The 27,937-nt window shown below is 38.8% G+C and overlaps 1 protein-coding gene and 1 non-coding gene across 4 annotated transcripts in view; both read right to left on the bottom strand.

Annotated features, from left to right (window-relative positions):
• The window catches only part of DCTN4 (dynactin subunit 4), a 31,760-nt gene continuing 3,823 nt past the window's right edge, over positions 1-27,937 (bottom strand). For 2 of the 3 annotated variants that reach the window (XM_025924534.2, XM_086686287.1), the window contains exons 3-14: positions 26,208-26,386; positions 21,139-21,182; positions 18,737-18,844; positions 17,491-17,511; positions 16,985-17,058; positions 16,644-16,756; positions 15,815-15,924; positions 10,465-10,538; positions 8,277-8,331; positions 7,186-7,293; positions 4,868-4,965; positions 1-2,607 (exon numbers count right to left, since the gene is read on the bottom strand). In XM_025924534.2, coding sequence (XP_025780319.1) covers positions 2,394-2,607; positions 4,868-4,965; positions 7,186-7,293; positions 8,277-8,331; positions 10,465-10,538; positions 15,815-15,924; positions 16,644-16,756; positions 16,985-17,058; positions 17,491-17,511; positions 18,737-18,844; positions 21,139-21,182; positions 26,208-26,386 — 1,198 coding nt within the window. In that variant the 3' untranslated portion in view covers positions 1-2,393. The remainder of the gene's footprint in view (positions 2,608-4,867; positions 4,966-7,185; positions 7,294-8,276; positions 8,332-10,464; positions 10,539-15,814; positions 15,925-16,643; positions 16,757-16,984; positions 17,059-17,490; positions 17,512-18,736; positions 18,845-21,138; positions 21,183-26,207; positions 26,387-27,937) is intronic. The other variant, XM_025924533.2, reaches the window with a different exon arrangement.
• On the bottom strand, positions 17,773-17,876 carry LOC112861812 (U6 spliceosomal RNA). The gene has a single exon (XR_003223705.1). It is a non-coding gene; the product is annotated as a U6 spliceosomal RNA (small nuclear RNA).

The raw sequence follows: 27,937 nt of genomic DNA on the forward strand, positions 1-27,937 counted from the left end.
TCAAGCTTTGTCTGCTTTATTTCACTACATTAAGTTAAGCTATAAGGCAAAACAGGAACCTGTGATTCATAAGGATCAAGGAGTGCCTCTCATTCCCAAAAGGGACCAAAAAGGATGTTTCTTCACAAATATGCATGACATTTACTTAGCTCATTACACCTATAAGCACTGTGAACAAAAGAAACCTTTGGTGGGCTAATCAAACCACAAATCCAAAGTAACCTAACCTTAAGTTTCCAAAACTGTAGTTTCTGGTGCTAATGCCATCTTATTCGCCTGCAGAGGTGCACACTGCCTGTGCACTGGCAGTCTTGCACCTGATCTAATATAAACAAGTAACAAAATTCCAAATTCACCAGCTGCAGGTGTTGAGCCGTTTCTACTAATACACAGAATACTGGCTTGCACTGAAAATTATCTTGAGGAAACATTCATACAATGACTGTTATTCTTCACGTTAATTTGACTTCTAAAGGCAAAAAAAAAAAATCTGTGATCAAAAGTATTTTTGTGTTTCTGTGTCACCTGGGGGTGATGAGACCCATGGCTTCAACATTATCACTTTTGGGAACAAACACTAGCTACATGCCGTAAACGCACAATATACAACTGTTGTACAGTCTGCAGATGTGTAAACACAGGAAGCCATTCTCCGCTCTGACGTCCAGCTTCTCCACCAGCAAATGTGAAGCAGTGGCGTCAGAGCAGGCTCTAGCAGGTAGTGAAATAAAAACTAACTTGACACTGTGGGGTCACAAAAAATTAAACTGTATCTACAGTCTGCAAATTATCATTATACAACCCCCTGCCCCAACTCCTAAGAGGCTAAACCTTACTGATTACTCTCATAATGTTAGAGATATGTGTATTTTTTTTCTCATACTGCAGCATATATATTACTCTGTGGAATATTGTTTCATAAAGTCGGCTTAAGCTTTAGAGTACAATTTAGTGTCTTTCAAAGGCTTCCTAAGTATTTTTATCTTCCAGAGGGAGCTAATAAGTTACTATGCCCTGTCTATGTTCTAGACTACTACATATCTTAATTGTTTTTTAACTAAAGGCTTGAACTTAAAAACAAAACGAGGACAAACAGGAAATTTCTCTTCTCCCCAAAAATGTGTTGGCCACTTGCTAATAATACATTTACAGACAATGTGGTGCAGCTGGTCTACTTGGTCAAATCTCACTTTAGAAAACACAGAAATTAAGGTCAGCAACCCAACTCCAGGATACCAAGAGAAAACAGCACGTGTGCTGTTAGGCAAGTATGCTGAACTGTTTTATGGTTTACAATCAAAATGGTCTTATTTGACACACCATATGATAAAAGTCTTAAACTCAGGAAGAGGAAAGGTTCCTTATCTTAATATCTAGTTTGGGATTCAAGAGATTTTAATCGTTATGTAACCCTTCAAATCAGTGGAAAGAACCTTAGTTTTGGATCATGCTAAAAATCTGCATTCCAGAAGTGAACTTGTCCACCAAGTTTTCTTTGGGCTCTTTCCAGGTGCCAAATGTCCAGAACAACTTATTGAGTTAAAGAGGCAGGGCAGAGAGGAGGGGAAGGGAGTGAGACACAGAAGGGCTGCCTCCCAGTGACAGCGGTAACCCCTGGATATTGTGGCAACATTTAAAATGAATGGGATTCGCCACCCCCTTGACATGACATGTGATTGCTTGCTTCTTCAATTCTTCTCAAAAGAGAGTTCCATGTTCTAACAACAAAGAAATTTTAAGAGGAACTGATAAGTAAGTATCCTGTATTCACTTAGAAAAAGGCAAATGGGAGCGCCTTGAGAATCTCACGGGTTTTTTCAAACACCGCAAAACTAAAGACGATGTGACAATTTCTACTTTTCTGTCCAGTGGAAACCTAAGCAAGATGGGAGCCATGGCAACCAGTGAAGGGTATGTTTAGAGTGCTAGATTATAGCTAAATGGGATGCAGAGAGCAGACCAGTGCTGGATCATTAACAGCAGGTCCACCTTTCAGTTACCATTTTAGGTTTCATCTGTGAGACCGTGATCCCTTGTGAGATCAGACTGGGAGACAGTATGGTCAGAATTTCTCAGGTGGTAAATCTAATGCCACGCCAAAGAAGAGCCACCACCCCCTTTTTTTGGGAGGGAACTATGCTGCTGTTATTCGACGTGCGGGGTTCAGTAAGGGAGACAGTAATTCACTGGTATTAGCAGAAGTGAGAGCAAGAGAACAGGAGTTACCCTGTGTTCCCAACGCCTTGCCTGTGCCCCCACCTTCCTAGGAAGAGGATTCAGTAGTGCCTGGGTACATCATTACAAACAAGGCTTAACGAAGCAGCGGCTTCCACATTTTAACGTGGGCTCATGGTGGTACTGTCCTTTGGGATCCGCCCCACTGGTGGCACCTTTTAAGGGAGAAGTGGGCCCAAGCTGAGTTCCACATGCTGGGTGAGCCAGATGACTTCTGTGCCCTGGTCACTCTCTTCGATGGGGCGGATGGGGGCTGCCAGGTTTTTAAAATCATGCTTCATCTTAAAGCACACGGTCACTTCACCCTCCTCACGTTGTGGGGTCACTTTGATGAAGATACCCACTTTGTTGGCCTTTCTGAAGGCTATAATGCTATGAAAAAAAGAAGCACAGTATTAGGCAGGTCACAAGTCAGCCAAGCCACTAAGACTTACATTTTATCTGATGACAAGTTACGACCACCATTCCGTTTATCAGGGATGAAGCATTCTTTCAGCAAAATGTCAATCTATCTTTTTAATATTGTAAAAGTAAAATACAGTTGTGGAAAATTCAAATGGGAAAATGTAAGTTCTCCCTCATTTTCCCCCTCAGCACACAGGGAAAAACTAGAAACGCTTTGGTTCTTAACCTACCAGATATTTTTCTATAAACTTATACTTTTCTGCTTTTCAAACCAACACAAAAGGGGCACACTATTCTGTTAACTTGGTTTTTTCCTCTCAGTTTATCACAAACACCTTTCCATACTGGTATATAGAGATCTTCTCCATTCTACTTAACGACTGCATAGTATTTTCTCATAGAGTTGCTATAGTTGGTATATACTGACGTTATTGCCAGTTTTCCTCTGTTATAGACAACGGTGCTACGACTACCCCTTTACATTTATCTTTGTGTGCATGTGGTAATATTTCTATAGGATACAGACTGATATTAACTCAGAGCTGTAACGGAATTTCTGGAACACCACAGATTAATGTGTTTTTGTAAATAAGCTCTGTAAGTTAGAAATTTTTAGAACAGAAAAATAATCTCTTCAGTTGAAGTTTCAATTTTCATCTTCTGTGACATGCACTTGAACTTTGTGCCTCAGTAACTTAGTTTCAAACAAAAAGCTAAAGGGCAATGAGACAGAATTTGATCTACTATCAAATGATACTCACTCTAAGAAAACTTACTGGATTTAAACAGTTACCTACTTATATAGTATTAATTTCCAAATACCTGAAAGTCCTAAAAGTACAATGTGAAATATAGTTCATTCAATTTTTTATTAAATCTGTCACGTAACCTGACTAGAATTTGTTATCGCAGATGATCTTTTCAGAAACCAACCTTGGTTTAACAAATTTCTATTACCTAATTAATGTCATTTAAGGACCCACATAAAGCAAGGCTTACAGAGAATGAATTCTGTATTGGACTAACTCAATGCATTTTGTACTACAGTGAATAACTGAACGCTTGATTTGTAACAGATTCATTAAAAAAAAAACTCGGAAAAAATTAGTGTCTTTCTAGCCTGACTTCTCAGGTAACCACTAATATCTGGGAAGCTTTTAAAAAAAAAAAATTCAGATTTCTGGTGCCCCACTAGACCTGCTAAAGAGAGTATCTGGGTCGGGGCCTGGGACTCTACAGACTAAAAACAAAACAAAACAAAACAAAACAAAACACCTGCCTGATGCTTTCTGAAGTTCACTCAAGTTTGCTAATCATTGTACTAATCTCATCTTTGCCCTTTATCCACACCGCCCCACCAACCCCATCCCATGTTATTTCTGCTTTCTAACGTCTTACTGAGGAAGCTTTGGATCATTCTGTTTAAAAAGCTTATGTGTTCCTTGTGCCTGTATGTGAAGCTATTCTTTCAGCTCCAAGCCCACCTTCTACATCTTGCTTTGTGACACAGGATTCTGCTGTCCATGTTTCTGCTTTGTAGGCTGGCTCCCGACAGGGAGCTTAGGAGGGGTCTAAAGGAGACTAGAAATCTGAAGGGGTAGGGGCTTGCTCCTGCCTATGAGCTTCCTATTTGTGCGTGGTTCCTGTGGGCATCATTCCAGCAATGCTTCCCTCAGGAAGCAGCAGTTTCCAGCTGCAGCTTTAGACTGGTGTACTGATGTACCCTCACCCAGGGAAAGGTTTGGTTGTTACCTCTCAGTTATTAGGTATGAGAGAGTAAAATCTTTTAGTCAAAGGGCAGGGGATGAGCGGTACATGGACAAATCTAATGATAAAACTACAGGGAGAGAACACTGGATCCTGTCCACACTATTAAAAATCATGTACTTGAAATTTTTTATTAAGAGGGACAAATATATTTAAAAGGAAAAAAAGGTTAAAATACAGCTTACAGAATGATCCCAATGATGGAAGAAATACATGGAAGGCCAAAGACCAAAATGTTAATGGTGCTTTTCTCTGGTAGTGGGATTTTATTTTATTTTCTTCTTCATCATTGTAGATGCATTCAGCAAATTGCTATAGTAATTATTTTTATCATAGGAAAAAAGTATCTCAAAAAACCAGGATGAGAAAACTGGGATCTGCACGTGGGGCTCCCATATGAGCCAGCTGCGGTGTGTGTGTGTGTGGCGGGGCGGGGGGCGGTCACTGAGCGCTCACTCACTCAGGATCGTCCTGGAAGTCCTGCGGTTCTGCCAACTCATCGTACTCGGCTGCTGCATCCTTGCCGGCCAAGATGAGCTCTTTGGGAGGCACCACAACCTGCAAAGTGAAACAGAGAAGTTTGCCTCCGAATGGGCCAGTGAGTTGCAGCATATTCATTCGACAAAATACAGCACAGCGTTACACTGACCTAAACACACAGAAGATTCAAGTTTCAAGAAATACACAATATTACTTCACTATTTATACAGTGTTTGAAAACATACTGTTTAGGAACACAGACATTTCCAGCAAAAGTACAAAAACAAAGAACAGTTAAGCATTCTTCAGACTCAGCCTTATGTTGTAAGGAGGACTCAACTTTGCTATGTCAGAGGTTAGCAGGTAACAACGTCAACCATATTTGTAATTATGGATACAGATGAGCCTGGGGAGGTATGAAGAGAAAGAGAGCAAATCTACACGCTGGGTGTACATATCAGGCACTTCTTTCCGTCTCACAGGTTATTAGTATTACTAAAAAAGCAAGTTGCAACCATGTGGATGGAACTAGAGTGTGTTCTGCTAAGTGAAATAAATCAGTCAGAGAAAGACAAATATCATATGATTTCACTCATATGTGGAATTTAAGAAACACAACAGATTAACATAGGGGAAGGGAAGGAAAAATAAGGTAAAAACAGAGAAGGAGGCAAACCATCAGAGACTCCTAAATACAGAGAAAAAACTGAAGGTTGCTGGAGGGGAGGTAGAAAGGGGGATGGGCTAAATGGATGATAGGAGGGGGGCACCTGGGTGGCTCAGTCGGTTAAGCGTCCGACTTCAGCTCAGGTCATGATCTCAAGGTCCGTGAGTTCGAGCCCTGCGTCGGGCTCTGTGCTGACCGCTCAGAGCCTGGAGCCTGTTTCCGATTCTGTGCCTCCCTCTCTCTCTGACCCTCCCCCATTCATGCTCTGTCTCTCTCTGTCTCAAAAATAAATAAACGTTAAAAAAAAATTTTAAAAACAAATAAATAAATGGATGGTAGGAGAGCATTTGTTGGGATGAGCACTGGGTGTTATATGTAAGTGATGAATCATTGGGTTTCACCCCTGAAACCAATATTTACACTGTATGTTAACTTACTTAAAATTAAATAAACACAGTTTTAAAAACCACAAACTTTTAAAAAGAGTAAGGACAGATGAGTGTCATCTCTCTTTGAAAATGATGCTAGTAAGTGAAATCATTAAAAAGCAGAATGAAAGGTGCACCTGGATGGCTCAGTTGGTTAAGCTTCCGACTTCGGCTCAGGTCATGACCTCGTGACTCATGGGTTCGAGCCAGGAGCCTGCTTAGGATTCTGTGTTTCCCTCTCTCTCTGCCTCTCCTTGCTCACATGCTCTCTCTCTCTCTCTCTCAAAAATAAATAAATATTAAAAGAAAAAATTTAATGGAGGGGTGCCTGGGTGGCTCAGTTGGTTAAGCATCTGACTTTGGCTCAGGTCATGATCTCATGGTTTGTGGGTTCAAGCCCTGCATCAGGCTCTGTGCTGACGGCTTGAAGCCTGAAGCCTGTTTCAGATTCTGTCTGCTCCTCCCCTGCTCTCAATCTCTCTCTCTCAAAAATAAAATAAAGCATTAAAAAAATTTTTTTTTTTTAAATTAAAGGGGTGCCTGGGTGGCTCAGTCAGTTAAGTGTCCGACTTCAGCTCAGGTCATGATCTCACAGCTCGTGAGTTCGAGCCCTGTGTCGGGCTCTGTGCTGACAGCTCAGAGCCTGGTGCCTACTTCGGATTCTGTGTATCCCTCTCTCTCTGCCCCTCCCCCACTCAAGCTCTGTCTCTCTCAAAAATTAAAAAACAAAACAACAACAAAAAAAACATAAAATTAAAAAAAAAAAAAAAAAACCAGAAGGTCATCCTGGAAGAAAAGATAGAGGGAAGGCCATTAAGCTCTTCTGCTATGCTGAGGAATCTGGGTTTCTTTCCCAAGCCAGAGGGATGCCAATGATCAGCATGTCATGATCAAAGTTAGATTTTAGAAAGATCACTTCGGTGGTAAGACAGAAGATGGGCTGGAATGGAAGTGGGGGTGGACTCAAAACAAGGCGGCCAGGAAGTTACTGTCACAGTGCACGTAAGAATGGAAGAGACCTTCCAACAGAGCAATGGTAGGGTGATTGTGCATAAAGTAAAAAAAACTCAAGAGGTAAAATCAAAAGAACTTGATGACGACTTGGATATGGAAACGGAAGACAGCATGGAGTCCTTTAAGCCAGGTCAAAAGGCCCCTCCAGGAAAAGTAAGGGTCCATCAGGATGAGGCAAAATGCACCTACCTTAGCAGTGCTATTGATATTATCCGGGTCTCCCTCCTCACACTCCACCAGTGTCACATGGGTGAGGTTCTCCACTGGATTCGTAAGCGTCAGGAGGACCTGGCTCTCCTGGAGAACACGAAAAGCCTCTCTTAGACATGTTCTACTACTGCCACCTAGGGCCACTTTCTTAGTTGCTATACCAAGCATTTCACAAAATTGTCACCTTCCCCGCAATCCCCCATTATTTCTGAGTAGTTAACACCTACCTACACCTCTACATCACTGGGTCCTCCAAGTGCTCACTGATTCCTATTCTATTATTTATATGTCAGGCTATGTATGCTCTGGAGTTGCTATCACATGAGGAAATAGGACAGATCCCACAGAAAGGGCCAGTTACTAGATCCAGAAAATCTGGGCACTATACATTATCTAAACAATAAAAGTTTGTAACTCTTGTTCCACCCAGCCCTCCACTTAGGGACTGAAAAACAAGTCCTCATAAATATGAAAGCCACAGGGTAAGCAGACATAGAAAAAAATCATTCATCAAGACTTAACAGATTTTTATGATTTCTTGAACCATAATTTGCCCTTATTTGGTACTTTGTTGAGATTAGCAAAATCTTTTAAATGAACATGGACTACATAAACATCTTCATAAGCAGCATGGAAGGAAAGAACTAAAGAGGTTGCTGTAGAATATTCTACAACTCATGGTGGGGGGTAGAAGGAGGGGGCATAGATAAGGACCTCAAAGAAGACAAAGGCCATGGTAAAGAAATCCAGTTGATTCCTGATTATCTGATACACTCACAGGCATGAGATGGTGGAATCCCATGGCTAAAGATGCTTGTGGGGTAAAACATCTTCTTTTCTTCCCCACCCATGATTCCATCTTTGTATAATGTACACACTACTCCTTCTAAATGTATGCCAAAGATGCTGTTGTCAAGAATCCCTGCTTAAAGAAATTAAAAATCGCAATTCCTTTATGATTCCTTTCTTTTCTATCCCTTGCTCTTGAATCTCGCACAGCCACCCACATACATACATGCACACATCTCTGATCAATCCTTTGTCTCCCTGTTAACAAGCAAAGTACTAACCTTCATGTAGCGAAGGTTGGGAATTGACATGATTCTCACTTCTGGAATATAATTGCTATGCATGAATAAAAAAATACATTAATATTCATTGAAGTCTCTTAAAATTATTGTTACTTTTTTTTAAGTGAGGACAGCAAAGATTTCTTTGATTAGAACATGGCACAGAAATAGAATTTTAAAGAATCATATGATATCATCATAATAAGAACTTAAGAAATGAAACCAACTGCTAAGGAGTTCTTTCTTAAATCTTAAGCAAATTTCTAGTTTAGGGCCCATATATCTGTGTGTATCATGGTAGACATCTTCCTTATACGTTTGCTAGACATATTTTTTGAGATTTTATTAATTCATTTCTGTAAATCTAAAAGGCAACTGGTTATGGGACCCAAGACTGACTTAGTAACACCATCCAGGGGTGTAAAAACACCACCACATTACTTACCAAATACTTTTACAAAGCACTATGCATGCCAGGCAATGTTTTAAACACTTAAAAAATTAACTTACATAATCTTCACTGTAACTGCATGACACAAGTATTATCATCATCATCCCCATTACAGAGATGAAGAAACTAGGCTTGGGAGAAGTAACTTACTGGTGAGTGGCCAGGATTCAAACTCACACAGTGTAGCTCCAGGGTCCTTGCCCTTAACTACTGTATGTTTTGTTGCCTTTTTTTTTTTTTTTTAACGTAAATGTTTATTTTTCAGAGAGTGTGTGTGTGAGCAGGGGTGGGGCAGACACAGAGGGAGACAGAGGATCTAAAGCAGGCTCTGTGATGACAGCAGAGAACCCAACATGGGGCTTGAACTCATGAACCATGAGATCATGACATGAGCCAAAGTTGAATGCTTAACCGACTGAGCCACCCAGGTACCCCTTTGCTGCCTCTTTAAGTAAGAAAATAGAGTATTACACTCACATGTGCTTAGTCTGAACTCAAAACTGCCCAGAGTCAAATCCCAGCTCGGTGTTTATACACCTATTCTCAATGTTTTTGACTGCTGAGACGACTTATGTAGAAGTGCTGCATAATATTCTATACCCTGAGTGTACCTCAATTTAATCAACTAGTTTTTAATGGTTAATTGGCTTGACACAGAAAGCGTTTCTAGCTTTTTGTCATTGAAACGTTATAATACACATCCTTACATATGCATCTTTAGATATTGGTGCTTTTGCTTCAAAGAATAGATTCCTGAGACAGTACTCCTGGGTTTAGTCTATGTAATTTTGTCTGGATATTCCAGACCACTCTCCAAAAAGACTCCATAAAGCAATCTACAAGCCTACCAACAGTGTATGCAAATACGTTTCCCCACATTCTCATGAGCACTAAATGATCTTTATTAAACTTCTCCTAACAACTCTCAGTATCTTTCCATGTATTCATTAACCATTTGAAATTCCTCTTCTAGAAGCTGCCAGTTCAAATCCTCTGTCCTACTCCCATTTTTACCTTTCCAATTTGTGGGAATTCTGTCTTCCAGGGACATCAAATTTTTATCTATCATGGAATACCAAATACTCTTTCCTACTCTACTGTCTGTCCCAGGACTTTGTTGTCTTTTTTTTTTTTTTTTTGCTAAGAGCAAAGCTGTCTATTTCTTTAGTGGTTTCTGGGTTTCCTGCCTTACTTAGGAAGGGCTCTCTTGCCCTAAAATCAAGACAATTATTTTCCTAATTTCTCAAACTACTTTTCTTGTTTGAAAGGTGATTTTCGTACATAAAATTCCCTTCTCTTGACAAGTCCCAGTGAATTAACACTAATAATCACTTTTATCCCACTCAAAGACTGTTATCAGAACATAATTAAGATGAACAATGAAAGGGATACTCTTCGATTTGCCATACTTTATTATTTTTTACTTTGATATTTTGGATCAATACCAAAATTAGGCACTTTGTAATTTGTAATGAGTGACCGGCGACTCTCTGTCCAATAACAAACAAAACAATCTCTGCCCCGGACCACACTGTCCCTGTGTCCCTAGTACAAACACCCTTGATTCTAGGTCTATAATTTGTATTTAACTTCATGATACGTAGTTCAAAATCTAAACAGAAGAAATAGCAAAACTGTTCTGATGTCATTTTCTTCTTGTAAGCCCAGAGTAAATACATTTCATAATGAAAAAAGCCAAAAAACAGTAACTAAAAACACCAATCCCAAAATACTCACACAGCAACCAGCTGGATTTTGAATTTGATAGATGTTGGATTAAATTCCGGCTTGCTCAAATTATGTTCACATTTCTAAAAAGAAAAAATTCTAATACGTTATCAGAGGAAAACAAGAACACCCATGCTGGATCCACAGAGCTGCTAAATTCAGAAGGACAGCATTTACTCAAGGTTTGTCGTTTCATTCTGCTCTAAGACCACATATACTTTGAAAGTGTGTATGCTACTGATTACCACAAGTTACAAAAGATGATGTTTTGGACTTGTGGATATAAGCAACCACACTATCAAATACTATCCTACCTTTGTGGGGCCTAACAACTGCTGAAATAATAACACATACTGGGTACATATTATGTGTGTTGAGCAACGTGCTCCTTAGTTTAAGTGGATTTAAACATCACATCCACTTTATGAGGAAAGTTACGTACCATAACTATTATTGTCCCCATTTTACAGGTGATGACAATGGGGCATGGGAAGGATGAGTAATCTGTACTACTTCACGGATCCAATAAGAACTGAACCTGGGATTTAAATCCACATAGTGTGTTTCCAGATTCCATGCTTTAAAATACAGTAACAATTATTTACTTACTTTCTTGAATGGGTACTACATACGTCTGGTTAAAAAAATTTCTTAATAGTACAAAAAAGTACAGCGTAAAGGTACCCATCACTTGTCCCCTTGTCCCGCTCCCCAGAACCCAACCAGTTTCTCGTGTTTTTTTCACAAATAGCCTATGCATGTACAAGTATACACAGACACACAAAAGGGAGCAGTAACACAAAAGGGAGCACTTTATATACTCCTCCGCCCTTTGTCTTCACTTCCTGTCTTGGTATTCCATGTCCACACACAGAGGTACCTCTGTATCCTACTGTCATCGTTTCTATGCCCAAATTGATGGATATCTAGGATGTTTCCACGACTTTGCTACTATAAATAATGCAGCAATGAGGATTCTTGTACAATCATTTCCCACGCGTTATGTTTTGCTAACCTGGTAACTATCAAATGGTGTCTCACTGTAGTTTTAACAGACACTTTCTGGATTACTGTAGGAATATTTTTCATGTTTACTGGCTACTGGGATTTCCTCTGCCATGACTTGCATGTTACCATTTACTGGGTATTTTTATCCCGTTGTTATCTTTTCCTTACTAATTTGCTAAAGTTCTTCATGTATTCTGGACACTAATCCTTTATTATTTTTTTAAATGTTTATTTATTGGAGCGCCTGGGTGGCTCAGTCAGTTGAGTATCCAACTCTTGGTTTCAGCTCAGGTCATGATCTCACAGTTTGTGGGTTCCAGCCCTACACTGGGCTCTGCACTGGCAACACGGAGCCTGCTTGGGATTTTAGCTCTCTTTCCCCTCTCTCTCTGCCCCTCCCGCACTCTCTTTAAATAAATAAATAAAAAGTTTTTTTTAATGTTTATTTTGAGAGAAGAGAGAAAGAGTACAAGTGGGGGGAGGGGAAGAGAGCATCCCAAGCAGGCTCTGTACTGCCAGCAGAAAGCCCGACATGATACTTGATCCCATGAACTGTGAGATCACGAACTGAGCCAAAATCAAGAGTCAGATGCTGAACCGAATGAGCCACCCAGGCGCTCCTCCCTTTCTTTTCTTTTGGTAGACAGTCTGTATCAAGTAGAGAAAGTTCACTATTCCTGTTTTTGAGAGTTTTTTTTCTTTTTATCATGAATGGGTGTTTGATTTTGTCAAATGCCTTTTCTACATCTATCAATATGATCATGTGATTTTTTTTTGTTTTAAGTCTGCTGATGTGACGGATTTCATTGATTTTTAAATGTTGAACCAGCCCTGCATCCCAAGAATATATCCCACTTGGTTATGGTGTATAATTCTTTTAATACTTTTTGGATTTGATTTGCTAATATTCTGTTGAAGATTTTTGCACGTATGTTCATGAGACACTGATCTGTACTTTTCTTGTAATGTCTGCCTGGTTAGTATTAGGGTGATACTGGCCTCATACAATGAATTAGGATGTATTCCCTTTGCTTCTACCTTCTAAAAAGCCATTATAAGAATTGGTGTAATTGGGGCGCCTGGGTGGCTCAGTTGGTTAAACATCTGACTTTGGCTCAAGTCATGATCCCACAGCTCGTGAGTTCAAGTCTCAAATCCAGCTCTGTGCTGACAACTCAGAGCTTGGAGCCTGCTTCAGATTCTGTCTCCCTCTTTCTGCTCATACTCTGTCTCTCTCTCCTTCAAAAATTAACAAACATTAAAAAAAAAAAAAAGAATTGGTGTAACTAAATATGTGGTAGAATTCACCAGTAAACACGTGTGAGCCTAGGACTTTCTGTTTTGAAGGTTATTAGTGATTCAATTTATTATTTAATAGACATAAGCCTATTCAGATCACACATTTCTTCTTTTATCAGATTTGTGGGCACAGAGTTCATAGTATTTATTATCCTTCTGATTTTCATGGATCTCTAGTGATGTCCCCTTTTTCATTTGACTAGTAATTCGTGCCCTCTCTCTTTTTTCCCTACTTAGCCTGGAGAGAGGCTTATCAATTTTATTGGTCTTTTCAAAGAATCAATTTTTGGTTTTGTTGATTTTCTCTACTGATTTCCTATTTTCAATTTCATTGACTTCTGCTTGAATTCTTATTATTTCTTTTCTTCTGCTTACCGTGGATTTAATTTGCTCTTCTTTTTCCAGTTTCCCAAGGTGAAAACTTAGATGACTGATTTTAGATCTCTCCTCTTTTTCTAATCTATGAATGTAATACTATAAATTTCTCTCTAAGCATGGCTTTCACAGCATCACACAAATTTTTCTTTTAAAAAAATTTTTTTTAACGTTTATTTATTTTTGAGAAGAGAGAGACAGAGCATGAGCAGGGAAGGAGAGAGAAAGAGGGAGACACAGAATCTGAAACAGGATCCAGGCTCTGAGCTGTCAGCACAGAGCCCGACGTGGGGCTCGAACTCACGGACCGTGAGATCACAACCTGAGCCGAAATTGGATGCTTAACCAACTGAGCCACCCAGGCGCCCCAGCATCACACAAATTTTGATAAGTAGTTTTCATTTTTATTTAGCTTAAAGTATTTTTAAATTTCTCTTGAGGCTTCTTCTTTGACACATGCTATTTACAACAGAAATGTGTTGTTTAATCTCCACATATTTGCTAACTTTCTAGTTTTCTCTTACTTCCTAGTTTAATCCCACAGTGGCCTGAGAGTAGACATTGTATGATTTCTATTCTTTCAAATTCATTATGATGAGCTTTTTGTTTTGTTTTGTTCTTTTTCTGGCCTAAAATGTAGACTGCCTTGGTGAATGTTCCAGATGAGTTTGTGAACAATGTATATTCTGCTGTTGCTAGGTGAAGCAGTCTCCAAATGTCAATTTTATCCAGTGACGGATGACGTTGTTGAGTTCTGCTATATCCTTACTAATTTTCTGCCTGCTGCATCTGTCCGTTTCTGAGAAAGGGGTGATGAAATGTCAACTATGAGGGTGGATTCATCTATTTCTTCCTGCAGCTCTATCAGGTTTTGCCTCACATAGTTTGACACTAGTGTTAGGCATATACATGTTAAGAATTGTTATGTCTTCCTGGAAAATTAGCCCCTTTATCATTATGTGATGCCCTTCTTTATCCCTGTTAACTTTCTTTACTTTGAAATCTGCTCTGTCTAAAACTAAGATAGCTACACTTGCTTTCTTGATTAGAAAGATTAGTGTTAGCATGTTTATCTGTCTACATCTATTTACTTTTAATCAATACATGTCTTTATACTTAAAATGGGCTTTTCCTTCCTTCTTATTTTTTAAAATTTGTTGAGTACAGTTGACATACAATGCTACATTAATTTCAAGTGTACAATGTAGTGACTCAACATCCCTTTAAGCTATGCTGTGATCACCATAAGCGTAGCCACTGTCTGTCACCATCCAGCACTACTACAACATCATTGACTATATTCCTTATGCTGTGCCTTTTATTCCAGTGACTTATTCATTCCACAATTAGAAGCCAGCATCTTTTCCTTTTTTTTTTTTTTATCTATTAAATGTTATTTATTTTTTGAAAGAGAGAGAGAGAGAGAGAGAGCACGAGCAGGGGAGGAGCAGACAGAGAGGGAGACAAAGGATCTGAAGCAGGCTCTGCGCTGAGACCAGAGAGCCTGATGTGGGGCTCGAACTCACAAACTGATAGATCATGACCTGAGCCGAGGTTGGACACAACCACATGAGCCACCCAGGCACCCCTTTCCTTCTTTTTTGAAAAGCTTTTTCATTATAGAAATATTCTTATATATGCAAAATACAAATTAGTAGTAGAAATTCCTAGTACATGTCACACAGCTTCAACAAATTAGCAACCTGTTAGCAACAATGACCAATCTGGTTTCATTTATACTCTCACCCATTCACCATGCCTGATTGTTTTGAAACAAGTATCAGACATCATGTCATTTCATCCATAAATGTTTTGGTATGTATCTCTGAAAGATATTTTTAAAAATAACAATACTATTTTTATCCGTTAAAAACATGGAAAGTTCTTTTGATAGCATCAAAAATCCAGCTAGTGTTTAAATCTCCCCAAAGATTTCATAAATGTTTCTTCCTTTCCTCCCCGCTCCCTGGCCCCTTTCTTATGTTTTGTTTGAATTGGGATTTAAATGAAGTCTACATACTATGTTTGGTAGATCTCTTCTAGAGCTGTATTGTTAACAGTAGCCACTGGTCACAAGTGGTCATTTGAAAGATTTAACACCTCAGCCACATTTCAGGTGCTAAATAGCAACATGCGACTAGTGGCTACCATGTTGGACTGTGCAAATACAGAACATTTCCATCATCAGAAGTTCTGCTGAATAGCACTGATCTAAAAGGTTTCTTTCCTTTTTTTTTGTTTTCTTTTATAATTTATTTATTGAAAAAATTCAGTTGTTTGTGTTATAAATTCCTAGAGGCTCAATTTTGCTGTTCTTTCCTTTCTTGCTTTCTTTTAAATTATTATTACTCCTTTTCGTTTCCTCTTTATTAGCCTAAAAGTTATATATTCTTTCATGATTTTCTTAGGGGTTAGTGCTATGAACTTATTAACCTTTAGGTACCTCAGTTTCCACATCTATAAAACAGGGGTAACAATAGTACCCATATCTCATAGTTGTAAGGATTTTTATCTTGAAGGCATTTAAAATGATGCCTAGACACCTAGTACATTCTCTGTAAGCATTCTTTATATTTACTACATCCCCAAAAGTTTCGATGTTAGTCAGATACCAATGTTTAATTTATTTTTGCTTTTCTCTTATACAAATGGCAACTCTACAAAATGGAATAATTACCCGACAGCGCAGGGACCGCTTGATCAGAAGATGTTTGTGACGAGGATAGAGCTGTGAGGCACAGACTGGCTGGAAGTCAGGCTGCAAGAGGCGCTGCTGAAGGGTGGTCACTAGTATGAAAGGCAGGAACCAGGCTTAGTTTGTAATGACTTGGTCAAAATCAGACTTATATGAAATTATCACACGAAACAACACTTCCTTTGTGAACAGTTCTTCAAAAAACTACTATATTGAAATTTGACATTTTAAAGTTCCTCAGGGGTGCCTAGGTGACTCAGTCAGTTAAGCATCAAACTTCAGCTCAAGTCATGGTCTCACAGTTTGTGAGTTTGAGCCCCCCGTCGGGACTCTGTTGACAGCTCGGAGCTTGGCTTTGGATTCTGTGTCTCCTTCTCTCTCTAACGTTTCCCCACTCACACTCTGTCTCTCTCTCAAAAAAAAAATTTTTTTAAAGTTCTTCAAATGATTGTATCCATCTCACTTGCTACTTGATTTATTTTACTACTAACAGCTATGGCATTAAAAATCTCAAAACCCAGGGGTGCCTGGGTGGCTCAGTTGGTCAAGTGTCCGACTTTGGCTCAGGTCATGGTCTCACAATTCATGGGTTCAAGCCCTGTGTCAGGCTCTGTCCTGACACCCTGGAGCCTAGAGCCTGCTTTGGATTCTGTGTCTCCCTCTCTCTCTACCCCTCCCTGGCTCATACTCTGTCTCTATCTCAAAAATAAATACCCATTAAAAAAAAAAACAAACTCAAAATCCAGAGCATTAGTAACCAAAGCAGATTAGATGTGAAATAGAAACAAAGTAGAATAATGTAAAATATTACCTTCTGTTAAATTGACTGGCCTTGTATAGTAATCTTCAGGTAGAGGTTCTACTTCGTCCACAGCCTGAGCTGGCTCAATCTTTATCTCTTTTTGGTCCTCTCCTTCTTTAAGGCTAAAAGATAAAAAGCACTAATTTCTCAAAGGTCCACCTGATTATATTCAAAGTCTATGATAGCAATAACTGAAGCATTCTTCTATTGTAGGACATTCTTTCTCCGCTCAGGTCTTTTCTAAGCATGAGACTCTTCTTCCCCAGTAGCCACTGTTTTACGTCACGTTCCTTTAATATTCATTTTGATACCTGCTTTTCTCCTCCAAGCCATTTAATGTCCAAACTTACGACAGTCCAGCAAGGGTACTGATGGTTGCACCAGCTCGTGGTCGCTGAAGCCTCGTTCCAAGACCATATTTGTCCTAAAGAGAGTTCAGAAATCCCGATTACAAATCCCGTATTTATACATCCTATTTACCAAAAGAAAGATTTTGGGGTGGGACAGCATGAGAAGCTCAGGGAAATAAGCAAAAAAAAAAAAAAAAAAGAAAGCTAATTTAAAGTTCCTTTTAAAGAAAGAAATTTGTAGCCCCACATCACTTTATTCTTAAGAGAATAATAAAAGCATCACACATGGAGATTGAAACTATATTAGTACAGCAAAATTGAACTAAATGTGATTTTTATTTATTTTTATTTTTTACTATTAATCTAAAAGTATCTAAGCAATGGCTCTATGGCTTAGACCAGAACTATGTGGAGTGTCTAAGCTACATGATGAATGTCTTCATGGAACACCAATGATCACCTGCTAACTTCTTCAGGGTTAGCAAGAATCATAAAAGAGAACTTACCACTACATGAATAGTGTGTTGCTGTAGGCCCCCAAATAGCAGCAGGTTGCAACAGAGACAAAAAAATGCAGCATAAGATAGAAGCAAACTCATACAGCAGGCAGGTTATAAGGGAAGCTGGAAGAATAATGCCTTTAATTCAAATTCCTCTCCTAAACATACTAGTGCGTATGCTGATTATAGCACTGAACTATTCCCTTAAGTTTTATTTAGACTTCATTAAAGTCTCTGGCAAATGTAGATGCCTTGCAGGTCTTAATGTTTTATTAAATACTAAGTTTTTTTTTTATAGAACGCTTCACAAATTTGCATTTATCCTTGTGCAGGGGCCGTGCTAACCTTCTCTGTCGTTCCAATTTTAGTATATGTGCTGCCAAAGCGAGCACAAAACTAAAGGTTTTTATATGGACCTCACCAACCCTTAGAGTTTCAGTGATTTAAACTAATTGTCATACAGAAGCAGGATGGTAAGTTACATTTCCTCAATTGTCAAACTACCCTACAGGATTTTTGTGAGAATTAAATAAAATGGGAAAAGCACTTAGCACGGTGCCTGAGACATCACTGTCCTTCAATAAATGTTACGTATTCAATGTCAACCTGCTGGGCCCCCAGCAAGCATGGAGAAAATAAATTGTTCTGTGACAGCAAATGAAACTTGGGGGACAATGACAAAAGCGCCAAATCCTAACCTTTTGCTTCTGGATTGGTAGTACAAACTAGTCGACAGTGACTTCCATAAATAATTCCTAACAATTACACGTACATATGTTACTATTTATTTAACCACCCAAATGCATTGCGTAAAAGTCAGTGTTCTTCACACTGGAGAAACATAGGAAGGTGCCAGAAATAATCATGAGAGCTGGAAAACCATTACTACAGGATGTCAAAGGTGGGCTACTGGGTAACGTGAATAAAATCTACCACTTGCCCACCTTCTTCTGACTTTCTGTTTAAGAGTTCTGTGATGCCTACAAAATTAAACATGAGCTGTGGGGAATAATCAGGAGAGAGAGGACAGTGATGCAAAAAGGAACACAAATGTCCTTAAAACTGAAAGAACTCAAATAGAACTCGTGATATGGCAAAAGCGTTAACTGCTAGACTTAGACACTAGGATTCTCTGCTACTCATCATTCAGGAATCTAAGGACAGTGGCCAATTTCCGAAAGGGTCACTGTTCTCATGCCACACAGGCCTCGATCAATGAAATGCGCACTCCTTTTTTGGACCAAGTCCTCACCGAAAAAGCCAAAGGCATATAGTTTCTACGCCGTGCTAGTTTCTTGCGATCTCGTTCAACCTTCTCTTTCTGAGCAAGCTGCTGGTAATACTCAATCAGTTTGTTCATCTGTAAGAAATCAAAGATGCAGTATTTGTTTCATAAAAAGCTAACAGGAAATATGCAAAATTAATCAACACCACTGACCGGACACATAACGAATGAAGGAGACAAATTACTACAGTAGTCAAGTTTGCCCTTCAAAGAGAATTTCTCTTTATCACATTTCTCTCAATTATTTGCAGAATTAAAATGGAAACTGTGGCAATAGGAAGAAACGGGCAATGAAAAGGCTTGGAAATTTCAAGCCCTCTTTTTATTATTCTTTTACTTCTTTACTTATTTCCCCTCACAATTGCTCCCATTTTCTCTGCATGGCCACAGGACATCTAAGACTGTGACAGCTTGTACTGTCTTCTCCACCACTCATACCTTTTCATTTTTAAAACATATTTTAATCCTAAGAGCAATACATGTTGTGAAAAGTTCAAACAATATTTAACATAAAGAATAAAAAGCGATACTTCTCTTTTCTCTTGTGCCCAAGTCCACCCTTCCCCTCACCAGAGGCATCCACAATTATCAGCTTAGATAGCATTCTTACACACAGACATGGGTACGACAATATTACAATCTGCATACATTAAAACAAAAACACCATGTATACATACGTAGCTTTCATAGGTCTGAAAACACTTTTAATATAGGAGAAATAAATTATAACTTTTTATTTGACTAGAAGTGTTAGGAACTTTTCATCCAGTCAACAGATTTCATTGTTTTCAAGGCTGCGTCTTACCGTGTAACACAGATATCTGTTAAGGTATTTAAGCACTTCCTATGATGCGACTTTAATGGCTTCCTGATATTCACTTTCAGTTCAGCAGCAATTACTTCTTAGAAGCACTAACGTGATCTTGTGAGCACTTAGTTTAGAAACAGTTCAAAGCTTCTCAATCTCCCTGACTTGGTCCATGTGGTCCCACATGGTCCAACCCCACGTTCTTCTGTCCATTTGTCTGATACTGTGCTGTGCTCTGGTCACACTCCCCTTCTTGTCTACAACTTGTTTTGCTTCTTCCACTTATAAGCTCCCTGTATGTGCTGTTTCTCTGCCTTGAATTCTTTCCCTTCTGTGCCTGTTTGTCCTCAGAGCTCAGCACAGTCTTCAGACATGGACTCAACTAGCTAAAATCTCCCTAATAAAGGTTCACAAGGGGCCCAGGTGGCTCAGTCAGTTGAGCATCTGACTCTTGGTTTCAGCTCAGGTCATGATCCCAGGGTCGTGGGATCAAGCCCTGCATCAGGCTCTGCACTAAGCATGGAGCCTGTTTTAGATTCTCTTTCTCTCTTTCCCTCTGCCCCTGTCCCCCGCTCTCGAAGATAAATAAAGATGAAAACAATTTCTTTAAGTGTTCACATGGCACAATTTCTTTCTCCTTCACATCACATATCACCCTTTCTCCTCTATCTGGGGATAATTTGATCAAGTTTTATTTCCCCATTGGACTTCAGCTCTATAAAGAAAGGGACCATGTATCCCTACTGTTCAGCATGGCCCCTGGAACATGATAAGTGCTCAATAAATGTCTGGTCAACGAATATACATATCTTTGTGCATAAATGCAAGTATTTCCGTAGGTCACAGTTCATAAAGTAGATGCTGTTGAGAGCTCAAGAAATCTGTACTAATTTACACTAACAATAGGGTATGTGAAAGGTCCAATTCCTCACACTCTCATCCATGGTATTTCTAACTTTTGCTGATATCACAGGTGAGTGATTAGAAGTCACTGTTTAATGTACAGCCTGACCGTAAGTCCTTCATTTCACTAGCACGTCATCTTCTTTCTCAAGTTTGAGTTTCCACGGCAACGAAATCAGCTCAGGTACCTCCCAAACAGATCAATTCACTTTAAACTGTTAAAGAATGCTCGAGTCGTGCTTCTATCAGCAACCACTGCTTCATCCAAGGGCATCTTATATGTGTGGTGTTTCTAGGAGTTCAGACATCTATATGTCCATGGTATTTCCAAGAGCATTTGAGAACAAACAGAACCTTAACTTAGTTGGCGGATACATGACAAACAGAAACAAACGCATACTATGTCCTTATTCTGATTCACAACCTGACCACAGAACTAAAGCTATAGCTAAGTTTTTCAATGAACTTAAGTCACACTGGAAAACACAGCCATTGTGACTTAATGTCTTATGAGAAGCATTTTCTATGTGTAACAGACACCAAAAAACACATCACAGATTTCTAAGCATATGCCACATCCATAGTCCGTAACATGGAAGATCTTCAGCTTTCCCTCCATCTTTTTAGTTCATCCTCTCTCTGACGACACTTCACTCACCCGTTGCGTGTGAGGATTTTCGGGTTCCTGCCAACCACCACTAGCTGCAAGACAAAGGAACGTTAAACAAATTTTCATAATTTAATATTTACATTTTCATAAAAACCAGATCATCTGCAGGCCAAATAATGCAACTTAAACACATAAAATCACAGAACTTCTAACAGTCCTATAAATTATATAAACCAGGACACTCAGAACAAAATTTTCACTAAAAATAATGACAGTGATAAAGATAACCGCTCCCACCACAACTAACACATGCTTAGTTTCTGTGCCAGGTATTTGAAATGTATTACATACCCTTTTATACTCATAATAGCCCTCTGAGATGGGCATTCTTATTATCAGTCTCATTTTACAAATGAGGAAACTGAGGCTCAAAGTCACATAGATAGTAAGTGGTGAAGCTAGGATTCAAACTCAAGTAGTCTGATTCTTAAGACCCTGCTCTTACCTATAACACTGTGCAATTTGTATGTTCTATGACCTTGATTTAGAGAAGAATTTCTTACATAAGAAATACACCGCACAAATCATAATGGAAAAGATTATTCCAGAAAGTTAAAAGTAAAACCATAATGAATATGGCTGACCCCTGAACAACATGGGTTTGAACTGCATGGGTCTACTTCTAAGTGGATTTTTTTCAGTAAGTACAGTACAGTAATGTAAATGTATTTTTTTCTCATTTTTTCTCTAGCTTATTTTGTTATAAGAATATATATGTATACAATACATATAACATGCAAAATATGTGTTAATCAACTATTTATGTTATCAGTAAGACTTCCAGTCAACAGTAAGCTATTAGTAGTTGTTTTGCTGGAGTCAAAAGTTATAGCAGATTTTCGACTGCATGGGGGGGGGGGCGGGTCAACATCTCTAACCTCTGCACTGTTCAAGAGTCAACTGTTACTGTGTATCTCAATGAAGCTAACCAAAAAAAGCTGAAAAGCAAACTATAATGAGATACCACTTTACAACCATCAGTTTGGAAAAATCTGGAAGAAGTCCAACAATACTAGACCTGCCAACAATCTGGAGCAATGGGTAGTCCACCCTTGTTACTGGTGGGACCAAAGTTGGGAAGCCATTTTGGAGCGCTAAAGATGTACACAACTTAAGCAATTTTACTTTCGGTTATGTAGAGAAAACTTTACTCTTGTGACTCAGGAAATATGTACAATGTTTCTAACAGTACTGTTGTCAAAATCCAAAAAATGAAAACAGCCTAAGTGTCCATCAGAAGAGACTGAGTGGGTAAACTGTGGTAAGTCATGCATAAATCAACTACATACCACGAACATAATGCTGACAGAGAAAAGTTGTAGCAGAATGCATGCAGTGTTTTTCCATTTGTTTCCAATTGAAAAACATTTGGCAGTGGCTACATACATATATGGAGAAGTATAAAGACAGGCATGGGCACTGATAAACTCTAAATTCAGGACTGGGGTGATTGCCTCTCTTTAGGAGGCAGAGGAAGGGGGATGCGGTATGGAAAGGCCTACACAAGGGCTTAAACTGTTTTGGTTCTGTTTAATTTCTACAGCTGGAAGATAAATACACGATGTGTATTATTTGTGTAACTAAAAATAACCTTTTTCCAAAACAAAAAGGACGCTTGTTGAAGGTGACACCATACCTTCTTGCAAGAAACTGCAACAATTAACATCCTTTAGTACAATATTTGTATTTTAAAGGCTGCCTTACTTGAGACAAACATGAAAAACAATTATGTGAAAGCAATGTTTTAGTTGTAATATTTTGAAAACTCTGGATGTTTTTACCTAATTGCTTCTTTAGAACTGGTAATTTATTCTGAATAGCAATTTGGGAAACATAACAATCTCATTTCTCTGCACTTTACAGACACAATGGCTTACTTACAAATAAACAAATAGTTCTAAAGTGGTTTCAAAGCTTCTCACACGCCAATGACATCATGAAAGAAAAAATTGTACTCTTTAAGAGCTCCTAGTATTCAATTATCATTGTCAAGATACCCTAGAGAAGATAGATTTCTGAAGTAAACACAGGTTTTAAGTTCTGAAATATAAATTTTCCAACCCTAATGGCTCATAATCTAAAAAGCATAAAACATTCTCTACAGAGTAACACTGAGAAATCTATTTGGACTTCTGGGCGTTGTTTCTATAACTTGATAACAAGACACAAAATACAAATGTAGAAAAATACACTTCAACTCACTGGGGCATATGTACTATGCCACTGTGGGTTGTTTTTCATAATTAACTTAAATTTGTAAGCAAATTCAAACAACTTACTTGCCACACTGACATTAAAACACACACAAACAGGGGCGCCTAGGTGGCTCAGGTGGTTAAGCATCTGACTTCGGCTCAGATCATGATCTCATGGTTCGTGAGATCAAGCCCCACATTGGGCTCTGTGCTGACAGTGCAGAACCTGCTTGGGTTGATTCTCTCTCTGTCTCTCTCTCTGCCCCTCCCAGACTCATACTCTTTCTCTCTCAAAATAAATAAATGAACTTAAAAAAAATACTCAAAAAAAAAAAAAAAACCACGCAAATATTTACTAATGATCTAAAAAGATGCTATAGGAAGGATCTTTCTAACACAAATCACATTTCAGGAAATATCTATCCACCAATGAACATTCTTAAGGAACTAAAGATACACTTGTTAACTTTTGTTTTTGAGGAGTATTTTACCAACCTCATGTACAAAGTCAGAAAATAGCCAAGAGCTCAAGCATTCTAAATGAAAAGAGCAAACACCACAGAATCAAATCTTAAATTTTTAAGAACAGAGTTGAATCTAAAGAAACTTTATCCATATTTACTTCTAAAGTGTGTGAAAATCTGTAAGTCTTTAGTGCCCGGGTGCCTCAGTCGGTTAAGCATCCAACTCTTGACTTTGGCTCAGGTCCCATGATCTCACAGTCGTGAGACAAAGCCCTGCTTAGAGCCTGCTTAAGATTCTCTCTCCTTCACCCTCTGTGCCCCACTTCCCCCCCAACATGCACACACACGTGCTTTCTCACACACAAAAAGTTTTTAAAGTCCATCTTCACTTTTGTCATGTCAACTGACATAATGAGTTTGTTATGGGCTTCCTCATAGACTAGTAAGCTGAAATTTTAATGAAAATCCCAAAATACAAATTTTTAACAAGTCTAAATCAAGTTTCAGAATTGAAATTTCATTCAATTTCAGAAATAAAAAGACAATGAGGAGTTAGCAATACTACTGTTTTTATAAAAACTAAATAGCAACTCAAGATTTTGAACTGACTGTACAGTTTCTACTTTCTGGTGTTAACCATGGAGTACAGATGAAATGTAAAAATAAAGGAAGTTTCCTTTACTGAAAATAAGTGCAATCTCTGCTCTGAAATACTCAAATGATGGAGAGGTAATTAGGGCCTTAGGTCTTTAGGTCCAAACCAACACAGTTTTTCTGTTTCACTGACAAACATTTTACATACGCACATTTGAGGATGTGTTTGAATGCTCCGGGATATTTGGATATGGAATTGTTGGGGAGAAGAATAAAAGCAATTTAATTTTAATAAATGGTGAAGGTGAAGCCCCTGGGTGGCTCAGTCAGTTAAGTGTCTGACTTTGGCTCAGGTCATGATCTCATGGTTTGTGGGTTCCAGCCCTGAGTCAGGCTCTGTGCTGACAGCTCAGAGCCTGGAGCCTGCTTCAGATTCTGTGTCTCCCTCTCTCTCTGCCCCTTCCTCTTCTCCATTCACACTCAGTCTCTCTCTCTCAAAAATAAACAAACATTAACAAAAAATCTTTAAAATAAATGGTGAAGGAGATTTAAGAATACACTATCATGATGAGCACTGAATAATATATAGAATTGTTGAATCACTATATTATATACCTAAAACTAATGTAATACTGTATGCTAACTGTACTGGAGTTAAATAAGTAAATAAAATGTCATTTATTTTGTTAAAATAAAAATAAATATAAATAGAGGTGCCTGGCTGGCTCAGTTGGAGGAACATGTGACTCTTTATCTTGGGGTTGTGAGTTCAAGCCTCATGTTGGGTATAGAGATCACTTAAATACATTTTTTTAATAAAAATAAAAAGAAATAAATTTAATAAATGTTATCAAACTGCTCTCCAAGGCAGTAGTACATGAAATGACTATTCTCCCATATTCTTGCCAACCCTTGATATTAACAGATTTTAAAAGTTTGTCAAATCAATGAAGTTTTCATTTGCATTTCCCTGATTACTGATAAAGTTAAACATACCTTTGTGCATATTTATTGACTTAAAAAATTTACCTCACCAAGTTGCGTGTGGAAACAAAAATCCAATCACCTGAACAACGAAAACTAAATGAAAAATTCAGACATTCAAAACAAAGTCTTTGTTCCCAAGAAACTCCTAGGAGTGTTAAAAACACCTGAAAAACTCACATATACAGAATATTAATAGTACAAGGCATTTCATGATATTCAAAGAAAGAGTAGAAATAAAAAGAAAGGCCTAAAATACTTCAAGGGTAAGGAAACACGAGGGATGGGACTTGTGAAAATAGAGAACCATTGTAACCCTACTGTGGGTCCTTCCATGCATACACTTTGGTTATTCATCATTTTTATTTCCACTTCTGAGAGCTGCTATTCTTATCCTTAGCCCAATGTTTCTTTGGGGTCTCTTCCTTGATTTACAAGGGTTCTTTATTTTTGTTTATTTACCTTTAGTCTGTTATATATGATCCAAATATTTTTCTTAGTCTTGTTACTTTTATCTTTTAGATCTGTTCATGATGTCTTTCATCATCAGGAGTGTTTCTTTTTTATGAAGAGCATTAATATTTTGATTCTAAGAAAGTGTCAGATTTATCAATACTGTTTTACCAACTCTAAGAAAACTAAATAGTTTACCCAGTTTTAGATGAAACATCGTAGCCCACAAATGTGAGAATTTGGGAACATGAAAGATTTAGCTCGGAATTTAGCTCCTACCTTCCACAGGTAACAGAAATAATAATCTGTGGGCAATTATAGCACTGCCAATTTCACAAAATCTCATGCTGAAGTCCACCTGACTCACCCACAGATTTGTCTGCCATGCCTACATCTCTAGATGTCCAGCGACAAAATCCACAGGCCAGGTAATAGGCTTTCTTCATGGTGGTCTTGGCTGGGTCATCTGGAAGCTGTGTGGAAATGCTCGTTGCCCGAGTGGAGAGAGTGTGCATACAGCCGGGACAGTCAAAGCAGTTGGCACACCTATAACACAACAAACACAACTGTCCATTCATTTGACAAATATTTATCAAGCACCTGCTATGTGCCACACATTGTTCTAGGTGTTAGGAATTCAAGAGAGAACTATAAGGAAGGAGTGACCCTCAAACAATAAGAAATAAAAAAAAGTATTTAAACCTTGTTTAAAAATTTTAAAAATAGGGGCACCTGGGTGGCTCAGTCAGATAAGGGTCCAACTTTAGCTCAGGTCATGATCTCGTGGTTCACGAGTTCGAACCCCACGTCAGGCTCTGTGCTGACAGCTCGGAGCCTGGAGCCTGCTTCAGATTCTGTGTCTCCCTCACTCTCTGCCCCTCCCCTTGCTCATGCTCTCTCTCTCTTTCTCATAAACAAATAATAAACATTATAAATAAAAAAAAATTTTTTTAATATATTTTTATAATAATAATGTTCATTATTTTCTGTAAAAAATGCAATCAGCACCAAAGTTCCTGAAGAATTAGAGCCTAACCCAATCCTACTCCACAGAGGGAATCACTGTTAAACAGTCTGGGGTTAACTGTTTCAGACTCTTTTTAGGCTTGTACAGATCACGAAGATTTCTGACGAAGACAAACGTCACAGCTCATGCCTTGAGAGAGGAAGAGCAGTTGCACAATGGAAACCTGGGAGGCAACAATACAATAAGCTGTGAAACTGGGTTTGGAAAATAACTGCTTGTGTGCTGTGCCAGAACCGACCCAGCAACCAAACAGTGCCATCAAACTGCAGTAGTTCAGAAGCAGTGCATTTTCAGGGCTTTCTGTTCTCTCCTTAGGCACTACTCTTCTTAGTGCTCAGCCAATGTTTCCCCTCCAGGGGCCCCTGGGCCTTGCTGCTTTTAATTTTCACCATCTGAGATTATTAAGATTTCACTTCCACTCCTGGACTTGTTCCGAAGCTCTGCTCCATAACTCTAATTATACGGTATTTTGCCATGTGGATAACATCCTCATATAAGGATAATAATAGTACCTGCCCACTGTTTACTGCTCACTGATATTTTGAGGATTAAATAAAAATTAATGCGTGGACAGCATACAAAAAACAGTGTCTGGATCATCAGGAGCTATTTCTTGGGTTCAGGAAGGATAAGTAATAGCGGTTCGCATCCATGGAGGTATACATGCTAAGCTAAAAACCAAATGGCACCCAGTAGCAACAAACATACCTACTACCCAGATCTTGGTTTTTAATACCAGTTTTCTAATAAAAGGAACCAGGACTCTTTAGAGAAAGAAACTTTAAACTCTTTAGACTAATTAGAGAAATGGCTAATTCAGGACTGAGGCAGAGTCCTGGGATGAGCCTGGATTATCTTGCAATACCAGAAAGTCAGAAAATGCTCAAACAAATGAACAACCTCCCAAACTCCCCGCCCATGCAATGGTGGGGGTGGTAAAAGGGTTATAGGAGTCTACAGAAGGAGCTCCAATGGCCAAAGCTGGAGGGAGGGAGGGAGGGAGGGAGGGAGGGAGGGAGGGAGGGAGGGAAGGAAGGAGGGAAGGAAGGAAGGAAGGAAGGAAGGAAGGA

The sequence above is a fragment of the Puma concolor genome, chromosome A1 (genome assembly GCF_028749965.1).
Source record: "Puma concolor isolate L17-30 chromosome A1, mPumCon1.1.hap2, whole genome shotgun sequence".
Lineage (NCBI taxonomy): Eukaryota > Metazoa > Chordata > Mammalia > Carnivora > Felidae > Puma > Puma concolor.